The sequence below is a fragment of the Xenopus tropicalis genome, chromosome 5 (assembly GCF_000004195.4).
Source record: "Xenopus tropicalis strain Nigerian chromosome 5, UCB_Xtro_10.0, whole genome shotgun sequence".
Lineage (NCBI taxonomy): Eukaryota > Metazoa > Chordata > Amphibia > Anura > Pipidae > Xenopus > Xenopus tropicalis.
In genome coordinates this window covers 54,633,103-54,657,108 of record NC_030681.2, presented here as the reverse complement: position 1 = coordinate 54,657,108, position 24,006 = coordinate 54,633,103, and the positions used below count along the sequence as shown (strand labels likewise).

At 35.9% G+C, this 24,006-nt stretch overlaps 1 protein-coding gene across 10 annotated transcripts in view; it reads right to left on the bottom strand.

The window, feature by feature from the left end:
* Positions 1 to 4,181: 4,181 nt before the first annotated feature.
* qki (QKI, KH domain containing, RNA binding) overlaps positions 4,182 to 24,006 on the bottom strand; it is a 97,224-nt gene continuing 77,399 nt past the window's right edge. For 2 of the 10 annotated variants that reach the window (XM_012962556.3, XM_012962560.3), the window contains 4 exons: positions 16,063 to 16,150; positions 13,155 to 13,430; positions 10,526 to 10,600; positions 4,182 to 6,997 (listed from right to left, as the gene is read on the bottom strand). In XM_012962556.3, coding sequence (XP_012818010.1) covers positions 6,981 to 6,997; positions 10,526 to 10,600; positions 13,155 to 13,430; positions 16,063 to 16,150 — 456 coding nt within the window. In that variant the 3' untranslated portion in view covers positions 4,182 to 6,980. 10 annotated transcript variants of the gene reach the window in all.

Here is a 24,006-nt window from a genome sequence, read left to right as displayed (position 1 = left end):
CCCCGTGTGCCAGAGCCTCAAAGGATTTTGCTGAGAGCAGGATGTCTGACACACAACATGTGTACACAAAAGAAGAAAAGAAATCCTGTGTTTCATTTGATAGAGAGTGCAGCTTCTGTGAGTGCTTATGGCTGTATTTACATAGACCTTTCTGATAAAGCTTACTTAGTTTTTACCTTTCCTTCCCCTTTAGCAGACATTTGTCCCTGGATCTACTTGCAGTTATGCCTGTGCTGCAATTTCCCCTTGTCTCACAGTCACAGCTGGAAAGATACCCACTGAAACTATGCTCTTATTTTTATAGAATTAACTTTGACATAGCTGATGGCTACATACAAAAATGCAGCTGCTTCTATATACATATTTATCTTTAACACTGATTCAAACAAAATTATTGGCATTCATGGAAACGCTTGCAGAAGGGACACTATCAATTTTTGTGAACTATGCCAATTGTTAAAAATACACAAAGGTCCTTTAGTAAGGAGAATCTCGTGACTACTTACTGTGTCCAGGAATAGCATGTTCCCTTGCAAGAAGCTCACAGCTAGTTAAAAAACAAACAAACCAATAGCTGCCACTCAAACTGGTATTTTAGTAACATTTCTAACAAAGCATGTGTCATAAAAAGGTGGATTTTTCTTCCTGGGACTTTAATATGGAGAGTGCAACTCGCACATCATTTACAAATGACTCCACTTCTACGAATTCTACTAATGCAGGTCACATGGTGACAAACCAGTCACATGACAGGAATCCAGTCAGTCTGGTAACAGCTAAATAAACCTATTTATTTCTAAACAGTTTTTCTTTCTTTTCATTGTGTGTATATATATATATATATATATATATATATATATATATATATATATATATATATATATATACACATATACACATATATATATATATACATATATATATGTGTGTGGACTGGCAATTTGTAGACTAGCAAATGTCAGAGGGGCTACTGTAAGACAGTAACCTGTGCATATACACACATCAGTGAATATCATTTCAAGGGAACAGCCATGAGAAAATTGTATGCAAAATGAGGCAAAAGAATGCTGAATAAGTGCAAGGAAGCTTTATACCAATGAATTATGTGCAAAGAAAATTGTAATTGGCTTGTGAGTCTTTCCTAAAAAGATATCCTATTGAAAAGCATAGTGTAGTTTTGTAGTTCCAAACATGCATTTTATAATTTTTACAACACTAAGAGGCATACAAGTTAGAGGCTGTGAATGAGTATATCAAACACCCATGGCAGCTACACTTATATGAAAAGACAATTATGCATATAAATAATGACTCCAGTTTAGAATTCTTAATGCCATTGGGTTTTTATGAACATTTACAGAAAAATAAAGGGAATAAAAGCATCATTCAGAAATAGCTTAAACTGCCCCTCTAATGCACAGTGTTCATTTGTTAATATCTATGTTTAATTTAGATTACATAAAATCTTTTTAGATCAATTAAACACTTGCGTTCTCCTAGAAGAGATTACATGAAAAGGCATCATGTCTGAAAATAAAATAATTCAAGGCTAACCATATTGTCCAGGCTTCCAAGCAAGTGGTCACTATTGTCTAGATTAGTTGTGTAAGAGGCATTCATGGAAATTCACCACTGAGGTCCCTGCAGGTTTAGAGGTATGTGTTGCTCCTGAAGCAGCAATGTGTGTGAGGTATGTGAGTCACACACAGGTTGACAAAGCTTTTTTGAAAGAAACCTGCAGAAGTTTCACCCTGAAGTGCTTGTTAGTGTCTAAAAAGCCTTATCTAAATTAAGATGCATTTTATCAACAACAACAAACATTTGTAAAGCGCTTTTCTCCCGTAGGACCCAAAGCGCATTTTATGCTGCAAAGCTTGTGTTTTCCAAATACCTGAAAAATATTTGAATTATATGGAGGCCTTAACATTTTGGAATATCAGGCCTCAAATTGAAAATGAAGACTGGATCTCTGCAATAGAAAAGGCACGTGAAGAATTATGCTGCTTTATTAAAAATAAAGAGATTTGACTGCATCTGATTATGAGAAATAATTTTAATAATTAGGGAGAGCTTTCTTGGTTTCTTCCTGGCAGAACGGTTACCAGATATGTTTGTAACTGGTGCAAGCTGACATTAGTTATCCCCAATAATCTTATAAGAAGTCACTATTTTGACTAATCAAACCTAATAAAAGTAGTCACTCACTATTACATAATGGCACTTATGACTTGGTTTAAGAATTTACCAACAGAGAGAAATTAAGAGTTTGATCTTTGCTTTTTCCAAACTCTAGAACACCAAATGACTTAGGGCTCTGGCACACGGGGAGATTAGTCGCCCGCGACAAATCTCTCTGTTCGCGGGCGACTAATCTCCCCGAAATGCCATCCCACCGTCGAAAATGTAAATTGCCGGTGGGATGGCATACGCGGCGCCATAAGTTTGCCATAAGAGGAAACTTCTGCTATTTTGGGGAAATCGCGGCGCCACGTATACCATCCCACCGGCAAATTTCCATTTTCGCCGGTGGGATGGCATTTCGGAGAGATTACTCACTCACAAACAGGGAGATTTGTCGCAGGCGACTAATCTCCCCATGTGCCAGAGCCCTTAATAGTAATAGAGTATTTATCATGTACTATTACAACTCAACCTTGTTAAGAAACAATGAGTGATAACAGCTGTAGACACAGATCAACTGTAAATTCCAGTATCAAACTGTCTGCCTATAATCTTATAGTTCAGTCCTAAAGCTTATTTATGATATTTTGTCATAAAACTTCAGACTTTAATAGAGAAAAATCTGTAAAGGTTAGAAAATACAGTCTACAATAGTGGCAGCCTATCATCCATTTACTCTACAAAATAAGAACCTTGTCTTCTCTGCTTCCCGTAGTTACTGAAACTTCATTCTGCAGCACATTGGAATTTTAAGCAACAATCTTCTTTCTATAGATTCTAAGTAGTAATGTATAAATTAGATTATATAATGAAAAAAATAACTAGTTACAGTTTTGTTACTAGTTTTGAAACATTCACAAATATAAAAGTGGTAAAGGTTACCATAGATTAACAGAACACAGAAAAGAGGAATGACCTATGCCTAGGATAAAAATTGTTCTTTACATTTTCACTTTCAGAGTCATGAGTGCGAAGTAGGATTGTCTACATGAAACCAGATATACATTGTACAGCTCTCACATATCTGATATTCTGTTAATAAATGACCATTTATAAGCATTTATGAATGTTACAAAATATTTTCTCACATGAGGCCCTTTTCATTTGTGATCCCCAAGGATTATTGTGGTGATCAAAACACCTTTCTCCACCGGCAGCTGCTTTCCATTCCCAATCAGACACGCACTGCCTTGAAGGGACAGTAGCACTCAGATGGTTATTGCTCAGGAAGTCAGGCCATGCGTCTTGCGACCTAGAGCAACATTAGACTTCACCTGGAATTTCATTCCCATGGGTATGCCAAGGATTATTGTGGTGATAAAAACACCTTTCTCCACTAGTAGCTGCTTTCCATTCAGATATGCACTGCCTATAGGGGACAGATGTTTATTGCTCAGGAAATCGGCCCATGCACCTCAGGTCTTAGAGTAACATTAGTCTTCACCTGGAATTTCATTCCTATACCAATGCAACCAACAACTTCCAATAAGGATACTGCAATAATAGCTGCTATGCAAATATTTAGAAGAAAAGCTATATAAATTATGTGTAACATATTATGTTATTAACCATCAATGTAGAACCAGACCAGTTAAAAGGGAAAAAAAGCACTGCAATGAATGGGGTTTGTTATAGTGAAGTTTAGAGGAAGACTCATGTCTATATGCAGAGAGCTGACTGAGTAATAGGAAAGTGTGGCATTAGTAATGCAGTTGCTAATAAGGCAAGTGGCAAGACTCTAATACGTTCACGTGTCAAAAATTGTTCCCTCTTCTACTGGCACATACTGGCAAGGCACAAGGCCATATAGACCAAAGCTATTTTAGGTAGTGTGCAGAATTTCAGCTGACAAACAATATTAAAACAATAAATGCTGGGTTATCTGTGGTCACGCTCTTCAGGGTTAGTCCAGTATCTCGAAATATTACATTCTTTTTGTCTTTAAAAGATTTTGTTTTAATGAAAACATACAAATGTTAATGAACAGACAAAGTCCAGAGTTAGTATCTTGGTATTATAACATTTATTAAAATAATGCTATGGGGTTAATAGAAACAGCAAAGAACCAAAGAATTAAAATGCAAGCCATGTAAAAACCCAACTAAAACCCATTATGTCTAATGTCCTCCAGTAGCTAACTAAAAGCCAATGAAGACAACACTCCCAATATAATAAAGTACTGCAAAACAATTGGCAATTTTTAGTTATCAAAAAATTGTGGGTTTTGCATTTTTGTATCCTTTTCTCAATCAGGAAAAAATCCTTTGAATGTTATATAACATACATATAAAACAAGATAGAAAAATACATTATAAACTTGTAACAATGGCTGTAAATACATTATCTTACAGGTTCTTTTTAGGCAATAGGTTGGTTATGATACATACACAGCATGAAACTATTATAAAGAATAGACAAATACAGGTCACCTGTACGGTTACATATCAGCGACACTCCCATCTAACCATTCTAAAAAAGAAAATATATATATATATAATACTGTCAAAGGAAATAAAAGACTAAAAAAAAAAACTACCAAAATTTATAAAGAATAAAAACATAAAAATAATACTGAGAATCAAAGCAATCAGATTTTTCAATATCCATGCTCCTTTTTTTAAGTTGATACTTTCTATGTAATAAACTATGTTTCCCAAACTTTGTTCATTGCAAATATTTTCTAAGTCGCACACGTCTATTCAATAGACTGAATACCAACATTCCAGGAAAAAAAAAATCCTTTAACGAACATTTAAAATGTCCAGGTTTATCACAGCTGAGATGAATCTGGATCAAATACTGGTGATATTTATACATCTCTAAATGCTTGAGTGTCGCAAGTTTGATCAAACCTCTCCCTTTTAATGGAAGAGAAATCCTTATCCAAAATTAAAAAAAAAATTAACAGGAAGACAAAAGCTGGTGGTATGGTAATTAAAATGCTACTGCTGAAGAGAACAAGATGAATGTCTGTTGCATAGTAAATTAATTTATAATTTGTTTTTGAGACAAAATGGTAAATGAGGTCACAAGGTGCTTCAAATATATGAGTTCTGGGCTAACTGCTGACCTTTATTAGGGAAGCTCTTAACGGCAAGAAGTAGAAGTAACATTCAGGTCTTTGCCACACTGCCTCATAATGATTGCAATTAAACACCAGATATTGAATTGGCACTACCAGTAGGAAAAGGTGGCTTTGTATAGCTTAATGGCATTTCAGGTATAAACCACTTTCAACACAGAAATAAAGTCCAACAAAAATGGAAATTCACAGATCTCTGAATTCTTTCCATTTTCCCTTCTTTGGAATTTGGAAAATATTTCAGTGTTGAAGTTTAGGAAACAAGTCCAGTTCTTCACCTTAAAAAAACTGCATGATATTTCAGCTGAAGTGGCAAAGGCCTGCTACTTCTAAATCAGAGGTGTTTTTTAAGCTTCTTTTTAACATTCTCTACTGGGTGACAGACTGGTATACACCATAAACTAGGCAGGTAAATGAACTATAAGTTTCTTGGGCCACATTACACCATAAACATTTAATAAAAGAACAAGGTTGTACTTGACACTGGACAAAATGACTATGGAGAAAAATAAGGCACTTTCTTTAGACATATTCCAATAATAAAAAAAAAAAACCAAAACAAAAAAAAAACAGCAAAAAGGCTCTTTTGGTCTTATATCTTGACTACCACCAGAAAAAAAAAATCAATGCAATCAAGGGGTTTTCTTTGTTCTTTTTTCTTCTTTTTTTTCTTTTATAATAACACTTGAGAGTATAAAATGCTACAATTCCAAAAATATATATACTTTTTCTGCACCAGCACCCTTGTATAGTAAAAGTATCTACGTTTTAGATCATTTTGTTTCAATGCACTACACTTATCTACAATTTCATTACAATTATACAGCAAATAGGCAAGCATGGCTTTTACATCCTTAATGTATTTTTCTATACAGGGAAGTCTAAAATATTTGAACAGTTTGCCCAGTAATGTGATACATAATGCATGTACCTTGTTAAACATATTCAAACAAGAGGCTTTGAGTCAAAAGCTTTTAGAATTTGAACTGAAACTATTGAAAAGGAGATTTTCATAGCTGCAGTCTGATTTTAAACAGCAGGTTAAAAAGTCAGTCAGCAATTTTCATGGCACCCTTATCAGTATCAAATTTGGCAGGCAAGATCACAATAAAATAAAAATGAAAAAATAAAATTGCAATATTTGCCCTTAAAGGGCACTGTAGTGACTAAACAGTTATCATTTCATTTGTTCTTTCTTTTTCATAATGACTTCACCAGTAAGATCCCTGACCAAACAGGTTCATGCATAATGCATCATCACAACACAGTACATTCAGAGATAGCTTTTAAATTTACTATACGAGAGAGGGGGGTAAAAATGCTTCCTAGAAGTCTCTCACAGTAACTGCCTCTGTCATCGGTAGTTGAGGATCAGCTGTCTCGCCAGTACTGTAGGTGAGGCCTTTATACCGTTCGTTTGGTTAGGACACAAGATGATCAGTGCGCAGGGCTGAATTGGACCTTATTGCTTTACTACTATTCAGTGCAGGTACTAGAATCACTTTCACCCAAACAGGGGGCAATGGGGGGAGAAATATCTGAGTTGGAAGAAAAAATTTGTGTCTTTTTTTTGTTAGATGGTAAGACGAACGGAAAAGTGTCTCAGCTCGCTGCACTGAAGACAGACAAGCAGAGGCGATTACCAGTTAACTGATCAGCAGGCAGGCATGGTCAGGTCATCATTGGGTGAAGAATTCAGAGGTCAGAAGGTCATAGGTTAGTTGCCGGTGGCGGCTGGGTGGTTAGAAACAAAAAAATAAAATAAAAATAAAAAAAAAAAAAGAAAGAAAAAGATAGAGAAGAGATTAGTTTCAGCTAGTGACTGCTTAATGACAACATGAAAAAAAAAACTAATCACAACTAATTAAAAAAAAAAAACTAAAAAAAACAAAAAAACCAAGCATGTTTAATATTGACATACTGATTGACACCATCTACAGAATGCAACAAAATCATGACACCAAGTATCATGATTTGAATGTGTGAAGGAGGAGCCCACGCCCATACAACTGGTTAACAGGAAGAAAAAAATGGAAATAACACAACTAATGGTTAGTAGCAGTCGGAAATTCTAGACAAAAATAATGGATCAGCTTGGAACTCAGAAAGAAATTTCAGACAGTCAGTGCACACAATCAGTATCTGACTGCTATTAAGCATTAGTATTCCCCCCCACCCCATGGTGCAAGCATTAAAGCATCTAATGATGATGTGATTATTAACTGGTTGTTAAAGGTAATGGATCTAAAGAATTAATTTTTCAAAAGTTAAAAAAAAAAGAAAAAAAAAAACTTCATATAAACTATGGGCCAAACAAGGTTGTTTTTGTTCAATAAATTTTATTGCTCATTTTCTATTTACAGACACAAAATACCTTGGCCTCATAATACAAAGCAATACTAAATGCTGGTCTAGCACAGTAGGCATCATCACATCAACCAGAATTGGCTATAGAATATTGCTACTGACAGCATTTCCAGTTGAAATACTATTTTACACATATAGGACACTTATAAAATGCAGTTTTATGTAAACACTGTAAAAGTTCTGCCTCTTTTTAAACTCTAGACTCAAAAAGTTTGAAGTACATCTGAAAAAAAGGAAAATTTCTAACATATGCTAACAAAGCATTTATAACTACAAACAGCCCTCTTAAATTTTCAAAGCTATACTCTGCAAATACAATAAAATCTGACGTTTCATATACATTCCTGCTTTATATTTTTTTTATATTTCTTACGCCATCTGTAAATACTATTTACTTTTAAGAAAAACAAAACAAAAAAAATATATATAAAAAGTTCTCAAGTGGAAAGATAATATTCCCAGTGTTCTTGAGCTCTTCCTTCCTCAATCACTCACATTCTCCTTCACTAACTTGGTCCGTTTAACAGTAGTATATATGTAATTTAAGACTTTATTTTTCAACAGCTTTACTCTATATATTCTGAGGTTTGATTTGCTTTACTTGTACTGTTGCCATTGTGACTAAAGCAGAGGAGATGAAGGTGAGAAAAATTCAGTGCAAAGTCAGAATTGTGGCATTTCGTAAAATGAAATCCAGTAGATTCACAGATAGCTTAGTCCTAAAGACCAACGTTTCAAAGCCTTGGTCAACTTCACATCAGGAAATAAAAAAGGGGAAGGCTTATATCTATGATTTATGCATACATATTTCCCTTACAATGTGCAGGAAATCACCCAGGACATCTGAAATGCAAGTATGCCCCTTTATGTTCTTATTAAGAACTGGGACGTTTAGAAAGCAGTGCTTGGGATCAAGCAGAGAAAATAAAAAAAACAATAAATATTTACGTGGTTTACAGTCCCCACGATTAGAATGTGTAGAAATGTATGATAACAATTTACTGTACATTACAATGTACAAATTGTAACCGAGTCAAAAATTACATCAGTGTGAATCTGTTACAAGGTTATCAGTTTAAACTTGTATGCAGAGATGCAGTCCACTCGTTGCACAAAGACTGACATACCTGTGATATGTCCTCTGCAAAGTCTGTGGCCATTTACAGTACACACAGGTTTAATATCTGTGCAACACCATTTACAGTTTAGAACAATTATTTCAATTTCATTGTTATACCAAACTCAGTTATGTAGGATAACATTGCAAGGAGGAACTATTCAAAATGACTGGCTTTTTAAACTCATGAATACTTAAATAGAAAAGTAGAATATATAACACTGCTGTATTCATGGCTCTTAAAGGAAACATATGTAGATTGCAAGGAATCATTCATTTTTTGGTCAAAAATAACAAAAATTATATCTAAAGATGACCCCACATTGCAAAATAAGGTCACCCAATTTTTTTTAATTCACTCGTGCCCTGGGCATTTTGCTGTGGGACAAAGGGCACTGACCCACTGTGGATTTTTAACTGCAACCCACAGACCTAACAAGACAATTTTCTGCATTTTGTGTAGCCAGTAACTAACTTCTGGGGAGGAAATAAACAATAAATTCTCTCTATCTTGCATAGAAACAAGTAAATATCACAGATCTGTAAGGCATTTACATATATTGTGTGCTAACTAATGCCATATTGAGTTCTGTGAGCTATCTACCATGGCCTCCTGAGGAGTACCTTGGTACTGAAAAAAGCACTCTATAATATAAATGTTTTCAGTTTGACTAAGGGTAAATTGTTAAGCAGGTACTAGATAACGTTTCTCAAGAGAAGCAGAGGTACTCTTATGAAATGGCGTGTTTCTCACACCATAACGTATCTATATTTTAACCATTTTAAGTTTTACAATTTTTAATTAGCAGCTAGTGGCATACTCTAAACGATAAAGCAAGACTACAAAAACATTTTAATTCAAAAACATCAAAAAATAAAGTGTATTGGTATATTTTTTAGTCTTGTGAATAACATTAATTGCCTTTATTTGAATGCCAGAGATTCTCCTCTCTAATAACACAACACCTAAACAATAAGTCAGATTGAGCAACAAAACATCAGCATTCAGGCCAAAAAGTGTCCCTATCTATGGGAACCATGGGAGGCAATCACTGGCGCTTCAGCCTGGGATGACAGTTGCTAAGCTAACAAGAACTCCGTATAAATGAGACATAAGCCCTAGCATTAAATGTAAATGAGATATTTTTATTAACCCTAAAAGTAACAGTGACCTCCATACTTTGTATAACTGTGGGCCACTTTTCACAAACTATCATCCCAAAATATGGCTTTGTTCAGGTGAAAACAGAGGTGAAGTGACCAATGGCAATCAAACATGTTGCCATCAAACATGTTCTATAGTCCTCATTACTGAAATCTATGTGTACTTCTACTTTCAAACAAACCAGCTAATAATTAAGGTCTCACAACTCTCATAAAATATAAAGATAAATATCTTACTAAAGTAAAGGGGGTTTGATTAGGGATAAAGTATCCCTTAAAAAATAAAGTCTTCAAATTCATACCAGTAGAGCCATGAATATTCCACTTTTGTATTTAAGCACACATCAGTCTAGACTTTACAACACCAAATTGAAAACTGCATTCCAACAAGGAGTGGCAGCCAAAATGCTAGCAGTATATAGTTTGAGACGTCACAATAGTTGGAAATCAGACTATAACCAGGTCAATCTGCATACTTTAACAAGCTGGTAAATGCCGACTCACTTTTTAGTATCCAGTTTTCTGCCCTCTTATAGTAGATAGAAAATCACTGAACGGTGTTGCAAAGTTAATTTTACAGACACAGCATTTCTTAAAACAAGAACTAAACTAACCTCTGTCTGCGGTCACAATCCTTTGGTAAGGATGGACCCGCATATCATGCCTTCTTACTTTAGTAGCCACCGCACCTATTTAAATTGCAATTACCAAGACAAAGTTAGAAAACAACAATCATTTAAAAACATGTTGACACATAATTAACAGCAGGTTTCATCAAAATGGGTTTAACATCATGGTTTTCTAAAAAATCCTTTAAGAAAGCAACAAGTTAAGGCACAGTAGCTTAAAACTTTGTTTCATGGAATAAATGTGTAGGTTAATTATTTAATCTCACATCTCTGGCCTTAACCTGTTCTGCCCCTTCAGTGTGGGTGGCATCCTCCAAACTATAGTCTGCAGGCACCCATATTACTGAAGGCTAGCATTATCCATTCATTTGCAACTGAACAATAAGATTTCTTGAAATCCATCAGACCCCAGTTAAGCTTTACTATTCACATATCCAGTGAAGTGCTTCATTGACAGTTTTGTTTAATGCCATTTTTAATACTGATTATATAAAACGAAATGTGATTTTTTGTTTTTTTAAACAAAGCGTATGTTTGTATCTTTCACACACAATTTTAAAACCTTAGATTCAATAATTAAGGACCACATGAATTAAGTGATTAGTAAAGCAATCAGTAAAGGAAACATAGCAGTCAGTATTCCACTTCACACTTATTTGGGAATTCTACGCTTAGGGTAGAGGCTAAATCAAATAACGATTAACATAGGTTTTATTTGATCTATGTGCAAATTTTTTTTTAAAAAAAGTGCAAGTAAGCCACTGACTGCTAGACAAAGGTCTTTCTTAGATATTTTGTTTTTCAAGGCTGCAGAAACTAGGCAAATGTTAAAATTCGGTTCAGGTGAGTGTTCAATTAAGACTTTCTTGAATTCTTAGCCTTTCGTGGGGAAAGCCATACCTGAAGATAAAAGGAAGGTGATTAAAATTAGAAGTTATAACTACAAATTAACAATACACTTAATCAGTATCCACTTTATTACTAGAAGAACCATTTAGGATCACAGCATACTCTGTGCTTGGCTTGAACTACTTGCTGCAACAATCAAAACGCATCTCTACACTTGCTTTAGATTGCCCCCTGTGCAGTTGAATGGAATGCACCGTGAATAGCCTGGAACTTCCTACTAGCAGAACATTACGCATTATAGTTGTTTGCCGAAGAAATGACATGGTAAAATTGGTTGAGATAAAGGAGTTATGCTTTAGGAAAGCTGGCAAAAGGCAGCAAGAACAATCATTTTCCTTGTGAATCTAATCAAACAGATACTGCTTAGCTGCACTTGCTCACATTATCCTTTTCAATAAGGTGTATTTAGTAGTCTGACTGAATTAATAAAATTGTTTATTAATGGTTAGGGCACAGTAAGAAAAACAATGTGATCTTAGGGCGAAAGCATGTAAGACATTTGTTTTCTTTATTACTTGTACCACAGATCACTACTACTTGGTGTGGTACTGCTTCTCAGTGACAAGTGGAACATGTCAAGGGTCACCCTGCATGGGGGCGATAACGAAAAAATCACAATCTTGCTTTTTCCAATTATATTAATGGACCTGATTTACCCAAGGTATTTCCCATTCATGGCAACTTGAACCAATCTGCAAGTGAGTAGCAAGGGTTTTAAAAGTGATGTCCTTATGGTTAACACAAGCGTATAATTGTACAACAGTCTTTCACAATACATATTTCACAAAAATGTATAATGAAAATATTATTTGGACCCTTTCTTAAAAAAACAGAGCTTTGTATGAGCTCTTTGTTGTGCTACTTTATTGTACTAACATTCATGGTCATATTAACTAGATACACAAATGTGGCAGTTGAAAAATAATTCTCCTGTTATGAAAGTACAGCAGAGAATCACAGCCAATTTTTACCTACATGGAAACAAGTAAACCTTGTGCATATTAAGCATGGTATTAGAGTATACTGAATAAGTAGGTCCATGACCACCCATTCCATTTACATTGCCAGCATGGTAAGACATTTCAGTGAAGTGAAGGCCTGGCATCTTAGTAAGTGATTATAATCATGGGGGGGGGGGGGGGCTAAGATATTGGCATCTCCCAGTCATTAACCTTTTTTACTCCTTTCTTTTAAGTATTACACAAATGCATTGCAAGTACTCTAGTGGCAGTAAGCCTGACTACAGAGACACACTACATGCACACATCACTCCCTGCAATATATCGCAGTAAGTCACTTTCTAGCCTAGAAGTATTATAAGCAGGTTACCAAAACAAATATTTATTCAAAGGAAATCTGCCATATATTTAAATATGTTTTACTGGTTGCCAGAAGGGGAGGTAGACTTACAAAACACTTTCTGTTCCAGCATTTCTTTTACAAACATATGGACTATAAGTGGAAGAGAATAATATTGTCAATGCAATTAATGATTCACTAATGGTATATTTAAGAGCACCTCCCACAACCATGTCGGTCTATAAAAAATGAATTGCCCAGTTACCAACACTAAAGTTGGGCCAGCTAAACCCAACTGAATACAGAAAAATGATGTATTTCCTTCAGAATCACAAGGGTTATTTAATTTAAACTCTATTACAGACACAAGTAAAACAGAGGCAGAGTTTATATTCAAAAAGCTTACCTAATACACCACTTGTATCAATGGGGTACTCAAGGATTGAAGTAGCTGGGGCCAGTGTATAAGGGTACTCATAAGGTGTGTAGATCAAACCAGCTTCAGGTGCTTGGGGCATGAGTGTAGCAGTTGGATGAGTGGTCCCATTTGGCATGACAGCGGCGGTCTGTATTTGTCTGATCAAAGGCATTAAGGTAGGTCCAGCTGGCGTAGGTGTACGCAGAGCAGCTGGGGGCAGAACAGGCGCAGGCCCAGTTATAATCCGGGGGGCCTGAGCTGTCGCTGCAAGAGAAAAGGCAAGGGCTGCTACAGTAAGCAAAGAAAAATTAGAAGGAAGTGAAGAGGCAGCAGTATGAAAAAAGTAGGGTGGAAATAGGGAAAGGAAAGGAGAAAGGGACAGAAATAAGCAGGAAGGAAGGAAAAAAAAAAAGGAGAATCATTAGTTCATGCGCAGATCACACAAAGTGCCAAAGCACACCACAAAAATGCAAATAAGCAACCCCTTTAACCAGTGTGATTAAATGCAAACATGCTTAAAATCAAAATCCTTCAACACAGCCACCTCAAAAATTGAGCATTGGATTAATTGGGAATGTAACCAAGAAGAGATGTTAAAATGGCTTGTGATTGCAAGACAGAGGTATCCAACGTGTACATGTAAAGCGAGGTACAAAGAAAATTCTGTTGTGAAAAAAAAAAAAGATTTAACACAGATAAATGCTCACACAAATGTTACTGACAATTAGTCAGTTTTACATTCAAGATGCCATTCACTGTAATAAAAAAATTGTATTTCTAAAATAGGGACCCCCCCCAAGTGACAAAGATACAGATGAAATTCTCGTCTCTTACATTAAATTATTCCAGGCATAGTATCAATTATCCAGAATGCTTGAAACCTGGTGTTTTCAGGATGAGGGTTTTTTTCATGTCGAAAATAATAATATAATAAATAAACCAAAGAAGATGCTTTGGCAGCAATATAGATTTATTTAGCTTAGCTACCATAATGTACAAGGTACTCATTATTAGAGAATAAGAAAACATAAAAATATTAGATTTGTTTAAAATAAAGAAATAATGGGAGATGGACTTCCCATAGTTTAGAGCTTTCTGAATATTGGGTTTCCGGATAATGATCCCATACCTGAATCTGAAAATGTTTACTAGAGAATGTAAATGTGGTGCTGCCCTCATATGGAGGGGGGGAGTGAATAATGGTCCCAGCAATGAATGTTGATTTGTGCTCTCCGATAGATTTGTAACTAAAGTTGTGTCTAATAATGATGTAAGCTATATGGTTCTGACCAAATAGTGATCCACAAACCTCTGCTTAAGGGGAACATGTATATAAATTTATTATAAATATGAAAAAAGTAAATGTACATTTTACAATATGGACGGATTTTTTTTTAAAATTATATCTTATTGCATATATTTAAAGATCTTATTTACTTGCTACATAAATAAGAAATGTGCCAACTAAAAATTAGAAAAAAAATTTGCAGTTTTTGTATGTCCCTATTTAGATATCAACATCCAGGCAATAAGCAGCATACAATGGCATGCTAAAGTGAATTAAATGAAGATACAAGGAGAGCATTCTGAATAATCTAAACACTTGCATTACAGTATTTTTTGACAGAGAAAACAAGCTGTGCAGAGCTTAATGGCCTCATGCAGTTGTATGCAAGTTGATGTAGAATAAAGTCTCATTCAAAACTGGTTCAGATTTCTGGCAAAATCACTCCAAATCTTCTATACAAGTCAAGTTCTAGCAGTGCAATGAAATGCATTTCTGCTGCGTTAAGAGTATGCCAAAGAGTAACACCTGACTACATCAGATGATCTGGCAGCATCTGTCAGTGCTTTGTCAGGCAAGACAATGTATGTCTATGCCTGAGGGTTAGGTCTCCCACAGCAAACACCGCTACATTTTAGCTTTTCTTGGGGCACATGGGTTTGATTGTAGCCCCAAAATGTAGTTACAGTAGTGACAGTTACAGTAGTTACAGTTCTACAAGACAAAATATGGGCAAACTCTCTGGATTGTTGGTAAGTGTTTCATTGAACATGTCAAGATGGGACTAAGTAGTAGCCCCCAGAAATTCATTATTTGGCTTATGGCATAGAGGGTATTTTATCTTAGCCCTAAAAACATGCATTAGAGAATTTTTAGGCCAGAAACCATCTGTGCTGGCCATGTCAGGCATAGCGAGGTGAGAGAAGAATTTTTGAAATTTCTCTGCTGGCTGAAAAATGCCCCATGTGCCCCAGCCCTTGCACTACTGTGTAGAACATTTTTTAATTAGGTTAGTAAAGATGCTTTTAGTGTCTGTTAAAAGGAAAACATGTAAAAAATTACCCAGTTCTGTTATAAAACACCTGTTACTTTGAACCATTATTTTTAATGCAAGAGAGAGCACTTACATAATACTAATTTTTGTGCCAAGTACTTATTATTAGGTTTTCATCCATATAAGAACTACACAGGGCCATATTTCAGTGTTGTGATTCTACATTTAAATAACTTTTCTTTTGGCCAAGATCAAAACTATCTGGTCATGCATATACATAAACTCTGCTCATATGCAGCCAGTTTAAACTAAAGTTCCAGGAGGCACAGTAGTTTGCATTTTAATAATGGAATAAAATACAGTTATGCCACTTCACATGACTAGCATGTATGGCACCCTAAGGTGCTGCACTGCGTAAATGCATGTAAATCCAAGGATATGGAATACTGTGCTGTCTAACTGTGGAAGTTATGCTATAAAGAGGGTTCTAAGTAGCAGAGAGCCCATGGACAGAGAAAGAAGCCCTATCCTTAGGACTATTAAAAACAATCAATGTATAGGTCATGGCTTTAGTTGTCCTACAATTTAAAGTTGAAAAGGTGTTTGTGGTTCCTTACGTGATTTTAGGTTGGCATCCCTGTAGGTGCCATTAAGGATAGCCAGTTCCATCAACTGCATTTTTTTTAGGCTGTCTTCTCCTTCTGCCTGGAAGAAAAAAAAACAAAAACATATTTTACATATAACATATTATATAAATATATGACAAATCACAGTTCCCGTTTTCCCTGATAAAGTAGAAATCCTTAAGGGCACTGATATAGGTGGCAGCAAAACCCAGCATACAAAATGTCACGTGTGTCATTGCCCTAAAAGAACAGTGGATATTTAGCTGTATTTCTTTTTAATATTGGCACAAAGCATTAAGATTTTAAACAGATAAATAAAACAGCCTACTGAAACGTTTCTCTAGACACGAGCTGAGTGTGGCATTGGCAACGACACAAAGCAAAGACATTCTTATGTTATAAGTACCTAATTTTGCACAGGGGTGAAATATCCTTTAACACAACAGCATTTATTGATACCAAAGTAGGCAAACCATTGCAAATTGCAATTTTTGGTTTAAATATTGTTGAAAATATTGTTCATTTAACTACATTATATTTTTGCAAATTGGTTAAGCGGAGCATGATGAGCCTAAACACCACAAAGAGTGTACACTTGCAAATTTGTAATTAAAAACTATAGAGGCTTCATTGGAACAGAATAAGATATAAGACTCAATTACAGCAAAAGGCAGCTGAAGCTTGAATGAATCCGAAACTTTCGTACTCGTCGCGACGGCTACGAAAAAGTCGCGACAATTCGCGAAGAAGTCGTAACGGCTAGGAAAAAGTCGCGACAATTTACGAAAAAAATCGCTAAATACCGATCATTACGAAAAAAACGCATTCGGACATTCGTGGATTAGTAAATATGCCCCTTAGTCTACTAAAAATCATTTAAACATGAAATAAATCGAATAGGATTGTTTTGCCAGCAATATGGATTCATGTAGCTTAGTTAGGATCGATACAAGGTACTGTTTTATTATTACAGAGAAAAGGGAAATCATCCTTGAATATTTAAATATTATGCTTATGATAGAATCTATGGGACACGGCTTTGTTGTAATTAAGAGCTTTTGGGATAAAATGTTTCTGGATAATGGATCCCATACCTGTACTGGGTTAATAATAGTGCTATACAGCATATAACCTGCCCTTTCAACCAGGTTTATAACTAACATTTAGATGTTGGTTGTAACCCTTCAAAGAATCAATGTTTGTAGAAGAATGCACTCAAAGTACTGCTTCAACAAAGTAATAAGCAATTAACGGTTAAAAAAAAACATTGAAGAATCAGTATTGCTTGCCAAGGCAAGCATAATCATATAAAGTCCCCCTTCCTTTGCTTACTGCTATTTTAGAGCATTCGGACCAAAGCAATAAGGAATATTGTAACCATTGATATCTTTACTAAATGATTTTAAAACCCTTAATCTCAAGGGTGCATGACCAACATGGTCATCTCATGCAGAACTTAGTCCTAAAATAACGGTTTTCAAGGAAAGCCAAGTCACAGCAATGGGAAACATGCTTGCTATGGTAGGTACTTAAAGCTAGGTGGGTCTTACTTGGGAACGCAGTGGTCAGCTATATTTTAGCCCAGACAGAAGAGTCTGCAGAAGCAGAGGCCTCAGGTGAGTAGAAGTTCCTGTGGTTTCTCCCTAAAATGTCTGTGGCAATCACAAAAGCTTTTGGGCTATGCACCTTATCTTGCCAGTCTTTAGAAATTGAGTTAAAGCACGCTGAAGCACAGGCCTAATTAACCGCTAGAGAGGTAGGCAGAATCAATGGAAGGAGATAGAATGAAACATACTCCTTAAGCAACCAGAAAAGTTGGCCTAGCCATATCCACAAATAGCATAATTACATTTACACTGAATAAAATGTTTATAAGTAAATTATATTTTGCCCCCAAATATACACTTAAAGCATTTAATACCTTTTAAGCATTCTGTCAGAAGTCTTATTACCTTATTTACCAAGTTATTTTCAACTATACCAGAAGATGGCAGTATTTGTTACCAAATAGTCTCTCTCAACAAGGGTAGTCTTTTCTGTGTTCTTCCACTTTCTGTGTGTGGATTAGGTGGTTTCCATGTCAATCTATAAGCGTATAGAGACTAAATGTGCCCTGGCAGTCATGTCAGGTGATCCGGCCAAACTGCCCTCAGTGCTTTCCCCGCCAGATTTTAACAGTGTCAGCTGTAAAACTCGGATCCTTGGTTTTTTCTCTGACCTGTCCTCTGTCAGACAGCTGATCAAATAGAGCACGTTCAGGCAATCTATCTTAGCTCCTGGCATTCCTGCAGGCTATTGCTGTTGAAGCAAAGAAAGGTTGCACAAGGGGATGCAAAGGCAATCTCCAATGTGAAAAATCCTACCTGCATGGTATCTACAACAAAGCTTAGCCATTTGTACTAGGAGGAATCTGCTTTAAGCAAACATCAATAAGGTCACTTAAAGCAGGATTTGCATTGCTTAGTTTAAGCCCAAGCGATTGACTCAAGCCTTTCATCCTCTTAATTCTTAAATGTTCTTCTTGTATTCCTTGTGCATACCCTAACACAGATTTACAGAAATAAAGTTATCTAGATATGTTTAACTTTAAATAACATTATCTGAGTATTTCTAAACTGTATATGCATTTTCAAGTAGTTGGCATGTATACTGGCTTACACCATAACTATGTGAAAGGGTTGATTTAAAAGAAAACTATACCGCCAAAATGAATACTTAACGAACAGATAGTTTATATTATGTTAAGTGACCTATTAAAGAATCTCGTCAAACTGCGATATATATGAGTAAATATTGCCTGTTTGCATTTTTTCCCGTGAGCCACCATTTAGTGACTGGCTGTGTGCTCCCTCAGAGATCACATGACTAGAAATAATGCAGCTTTAACTGTAACAAGAAGAAGTGTGAGAGTAAAAGGCAGAACTCTGCCCACTCATTGGCTGATGCGGCCTAGCATGTATGTGTGCCTTGGCTTGTTTGTGTGCACTGTAAATCATATGATCCCAGGAGGCGGCCCTTAATTATTAAAATGGCAATTTTCTCTTTAGGAGTACCAAAAAGCACAGGTAGGGGAAACTCATTATCCAGAAAGCTCTGAATTAAGGAAAGACTGTTCCATAGACTCCATTTTAATCAATTCAGATTTTAAAGATTGATTTTCTTTTTCTCTAATAATAAAACAGAACTTTGTACAGGTATAGGACCCATTATCCAGAATGCTCGGGACCAAGGGTATTCCGGATAAGGGGTCTTTCCGTAATTTGGATCTCAATACCTTAAGTCTACTAAAAAATCAATAAAACATTAATTAAACCCAATAGGATTATTTTGCATCCAATAAGGATTAATTATATCTTAGTTGGAATCAATTACAAGGTTTTGTTTTATTTCTACATAGAAAAAGGAAATCAGTTTTAAAATCTGAATTATTTGATTAAAATGGAGTCTATGGGAGACGGGCATTCCGTAATTCAGAGCTTTCTGGATAACGGGTTTCCGGATAAGGGGTCCAATACCTGTACTTGATCCCAACTTAGATATAATTAATCTTTATTGGAGGCAAAATTAATGGTTTATTGATTTTTTAGTAGACTTAAGGTATGGAAATCCAAATTACAGAAAGACCCCTTATCTGAAATACCCTTGGTCCCAAGCATTCTGGAAAATGGGTCCTATACCTGTACTAAAAAAAAAAGTATATTTATATGAAAATGGTTTATTTAGATGAAGCAGGCTTTTACATGAGCTACTTTATGCAATATATTATACAGACCTACATTATTCAGGGGTATAGATTCCCTTTAATTACACGTGTGCATTTTTGTCATCCTAGTTTGTTCTCCCATTTGCCTATTCCTGGTTACATTACCTGCTGGCTGCTTTTAGCACAGTAATCATTGCAGGTCTCTGAACAATTAGCACAGCAGAAATTTACTGTCATAATAACCAAACTCCTCCATTCAGGCCCCATGCCCCTAAGGGATCCGGGGGCCCACATGTTACTTAGAATTCCATAACCCCTAAAGAATTATCAGTCATGGTAACAGCTGCAACCCCCCATTCCAGCCCTGTGGTACAGATTTCTGACAGAACTTGCAGTGGAATGCTTTTATCTAGATTACAAAGAGAAACATTCCAAGGCAATTCAATGCTTCTTCCAAATATATTCAGCTGGGGCATAGTATCCTTTACACATGAATGTCCCCATTCACTGGGAAAAATCTCCCATTCATAATTTATAAAAGAACCACCTCTCATCCACATTAGAGCATAGATTCCTAGACATACACGTGTTTATGTACACGTAAATCTCCAAGCAGAAGGTGAATGTCCTCAACAAAAAAAAAAAAAAGAACGGACAATTACACATTCTCTTGCTGTAGAATTTAGGAAAGACAAGGCATTATTATATAACATGACATTCATTAATCACTTTATACTTAAAGCTTTTCAAATGCAGTTTATAATCGTATATATATTTAAACAAAAACAAAGTGCCAGGGCTGCCAGCCATTTGAGAGTTGTGAAAATCATAGCAGAAATAGGAACTGATGGAAATTGAGCTGCACGGCTCAGTTATTTCTCATTTTCCTTTCCCAATGCCTAGCCTATGCTTTCTGTGTGCTAGGTGGACAGGAAAAGATAAATTAGCATCATTAATTCTCTGGAGCTACATAGCCCGCTTATCTTCTTCAAAAGTACAGACTATGGTTAAATGATATGCAAAGAGGACTCTGCTGTTTCACTTGACAAATTTGTGGGTCATAATGTTAAAGATACACTAGGGAAACATTGCTGCATTATCTTTTTACATTGCCCATCACCCTATCTGACATGATCCCATTTAATCATGATGCTGTTCTGGAAGTGGTTACACTTTCAGGTATTTACTTGTTACAAAGCACAGCAAGCCTAGCCAAAAAAACAAGCACATTTTGTAAAAGCATAGTGTTTATCTTTTTTTTAGGAAAAGTGGATTAAATATCCCATGTATGATCTAGTCTGGTACATTAGTGCTAGCAGCCTTCCATATTGTTATTAGACTGAGGCCTAATTGGATATTAATTAAGATCAAGACCATAGTTTGGCCCTATACAAAGGTGAATGAAGGGGTGAGAAAGCAAAATATCACTGTATGCCAAAGAGATATGCTTGTTCTTTATGGGGAGACACACTAAATGCACTGCAACATAAGCAGTAATTTTACCAAATGCGCTGTCTGCCATGAAAAGAACAGGTTTTGCCATTGGCAAAACATTAGAGGTGTGGTCAAACACAATACACACAGAAAAGCTTGTGTGTTTATACCCTCCTTCCTACAATAACCACCTTAAGCCCTCCCTTTAGTAAACTGCTAGTTGAGTGAAGTCAGCATTGTAGCAGACAAATTTAATCAACTTAGCTCTAGTGTCTAAAAAACAGTGTCATTATCTAACTCTGCGGGGAATTTCAGGATGAATTTTGATGCAAGAATGAGCCCGTCTATTCACGTGCAGCATGTGGCTCAGTAATTCCGTTGCTGCTGGCTGTGACACTGCTAGCATGACAGACCCGAGTATTTGCTTTGATAACACCAGTCAGATGGTTATGCTGGGTCATATTTTAAAAATAGTAAACATCTCACTCAAATCTAAATTTCATGTCTTTAGCTACTTAAGCAACCGGTGTAGTGCCCTGGCTCCAGCTTTAGAGTCCTTAATAGTTAATGTAATACATGTACGGGACCTGTTATCCAGAATGTTCAGGACAAGAGGTTTTCCAGATAAGGGATCTTTCTGTAATATGGATCTTCCTACTTTGTCTACTAAAAAAACCATTTACACATTAAATAAAGCCAATAGATTGTTTTGCCTCCAATAAGGATTAATTATATGTTAGCTGGGATTAAGTATTAACTACTGTTTTATCACAGACGAAAAGTAAATTGAAAAAAATTAGAATTATTAGCTGATAATGGGAGTCTATGGGAGATGACCTTCCAACGGATCCCATATCTAAGCGATGCAGAGTTTGCTCCAGGTTTACTTGCCCGTGCCAATCTATCAATCTATCAGATTTCTTCTTTCAAACTGTAGACCAGTGAACCTATTTGACCGCAAACTTTGCAACTGTTACTATATTGCCAGTTTATGTTTTAAGCTGCAGAGATATAAGTGAAGCAAAGAAAGAAAACCCAAATAACAGCAGTTTTAAAATTAATGGTCCATGCAACATTTGTTTTCAGACTCTCTCTTGAAGAATTAAAAAAAAAAAAAAAAAAAATCTAAAACTTAGTATGACTCAGGGCTCAGACCCACTGTGGTTTTACAGTGGATTCTATACTCGGCTATACCCTGAATGTGGGTTAAACAATAACAACCTGCTGTGCCTGTAGCTGGCCATACATGTACCAATAAAAACATACTAAAGCTAAGTTCATTATGTATAGTGGCCTCACAATCTTGACTGAAAGCTATGTACTGTAAATAGCAAAAAAAAAATCCAAACTACTCATCTAGTGGCCACCATGTTGTTCAGTGGATTGGTTACTGTGCAGGATCTTTGCATTGCCACCATCAGAACTCTCACATAGACTTTATCTGGAGGCATATATATGATGACAATGTTGCGGAACACTATCTATAATATGTTCAAGAGGCATATAATGCTCTAATACATTTATTCCAATTTACCTTGCAGCCAACACCTAAGCATCTCTTGGAAATTTCAAATGCAGCAGCTGGAAATACTGTGCTCATGCTGTGAAAACAATATGGCCAAAAACATTTCTATTCTATGGACAGACCCTCTGTTGATTGCACATTTACTGCGCAGATACCATGGATATACAAGCCAAGCAATTACAATTAGATAAAAGTAAGTTCTGAGTATATTTACAGTTTATTACAGCTTGGGAAGCATTGCACAAATCAGTGCCTGTTCTATAGAAAGTATAGTGCTGAAAAGTGCATTACATGTATGCAGGTACTGTATATGTTCTTTTTAGTAAAGGCACCTAAAATAAAATGATGGCTAAACAAGTCTCAGCCACGTGTAAGTCTAACCACTAAAAATGTTTCATGGCCAGATTAGACTTGCCATTCATTCTTAAAAAATCTGGAAAGGAATGTATAAAATGCTCTATAAAAGGACACGATTAATCATATGACCTACTTTGAGCCATAGCTGCTGTGTTCTGGAAAAAGCGTTGCTATTCAGTGTGCTTTGCTTGCAGGCCCCTCTTGCTATACAGCCAGTGGTATTTTTCCCAACACTGGAAAGCACTGTAATGTAGAGCTTAGAGAAGCTCGTCTGAGACTACAAACAAAGAGCCTTTGACAAACGAGTCTTTTAAACCATTTCTTCATGTGACCAGCCACCTACATCTCTGCTTCATTCTATTTTCTGGAAGCATGAAAATCTTCAGCGAGTAGCTTTAACCCTTGACAGGAATGAGCTGATTTTACTGCACAGAATTGGCTTTTTCTTAAGGACTACATTAAAATCTTCTAAGATTTGCTGCTCTCTGTGGATAGATGCTAGATAATAATAATCAGTATGCAGCTATCTGATCTCTCTAAAGTAAAACAGCTTAGAATAAGCATTCCATAACTAACTCAGGTAAATACTGTATCTAAATGTCTATACAATAGAAAAACTAATGCTACCCAATCCTATTGGCAAATACAAGTATGACAGTGTGATTTTGAGATAATTTGCAATACGTTTTCACTTTTTATTCGCATCTTTAAAAATTAGCTTTTTGTTTGGCTGCTCTTAAGTTTGGGATTTCAGTAGCTATCTGGTTGCTAGGGTCCATATTACCCTGGCAACCAGGCAGTGGTTTGAATGTAAGAGTGGGATATGAATAGGAGAGACCTGAAAAGAAAGAATAATAAAGAACAATAACAATAAAACTGTAGCCTCACAGAGTAATTGTTTATGGCCTACTCGGGT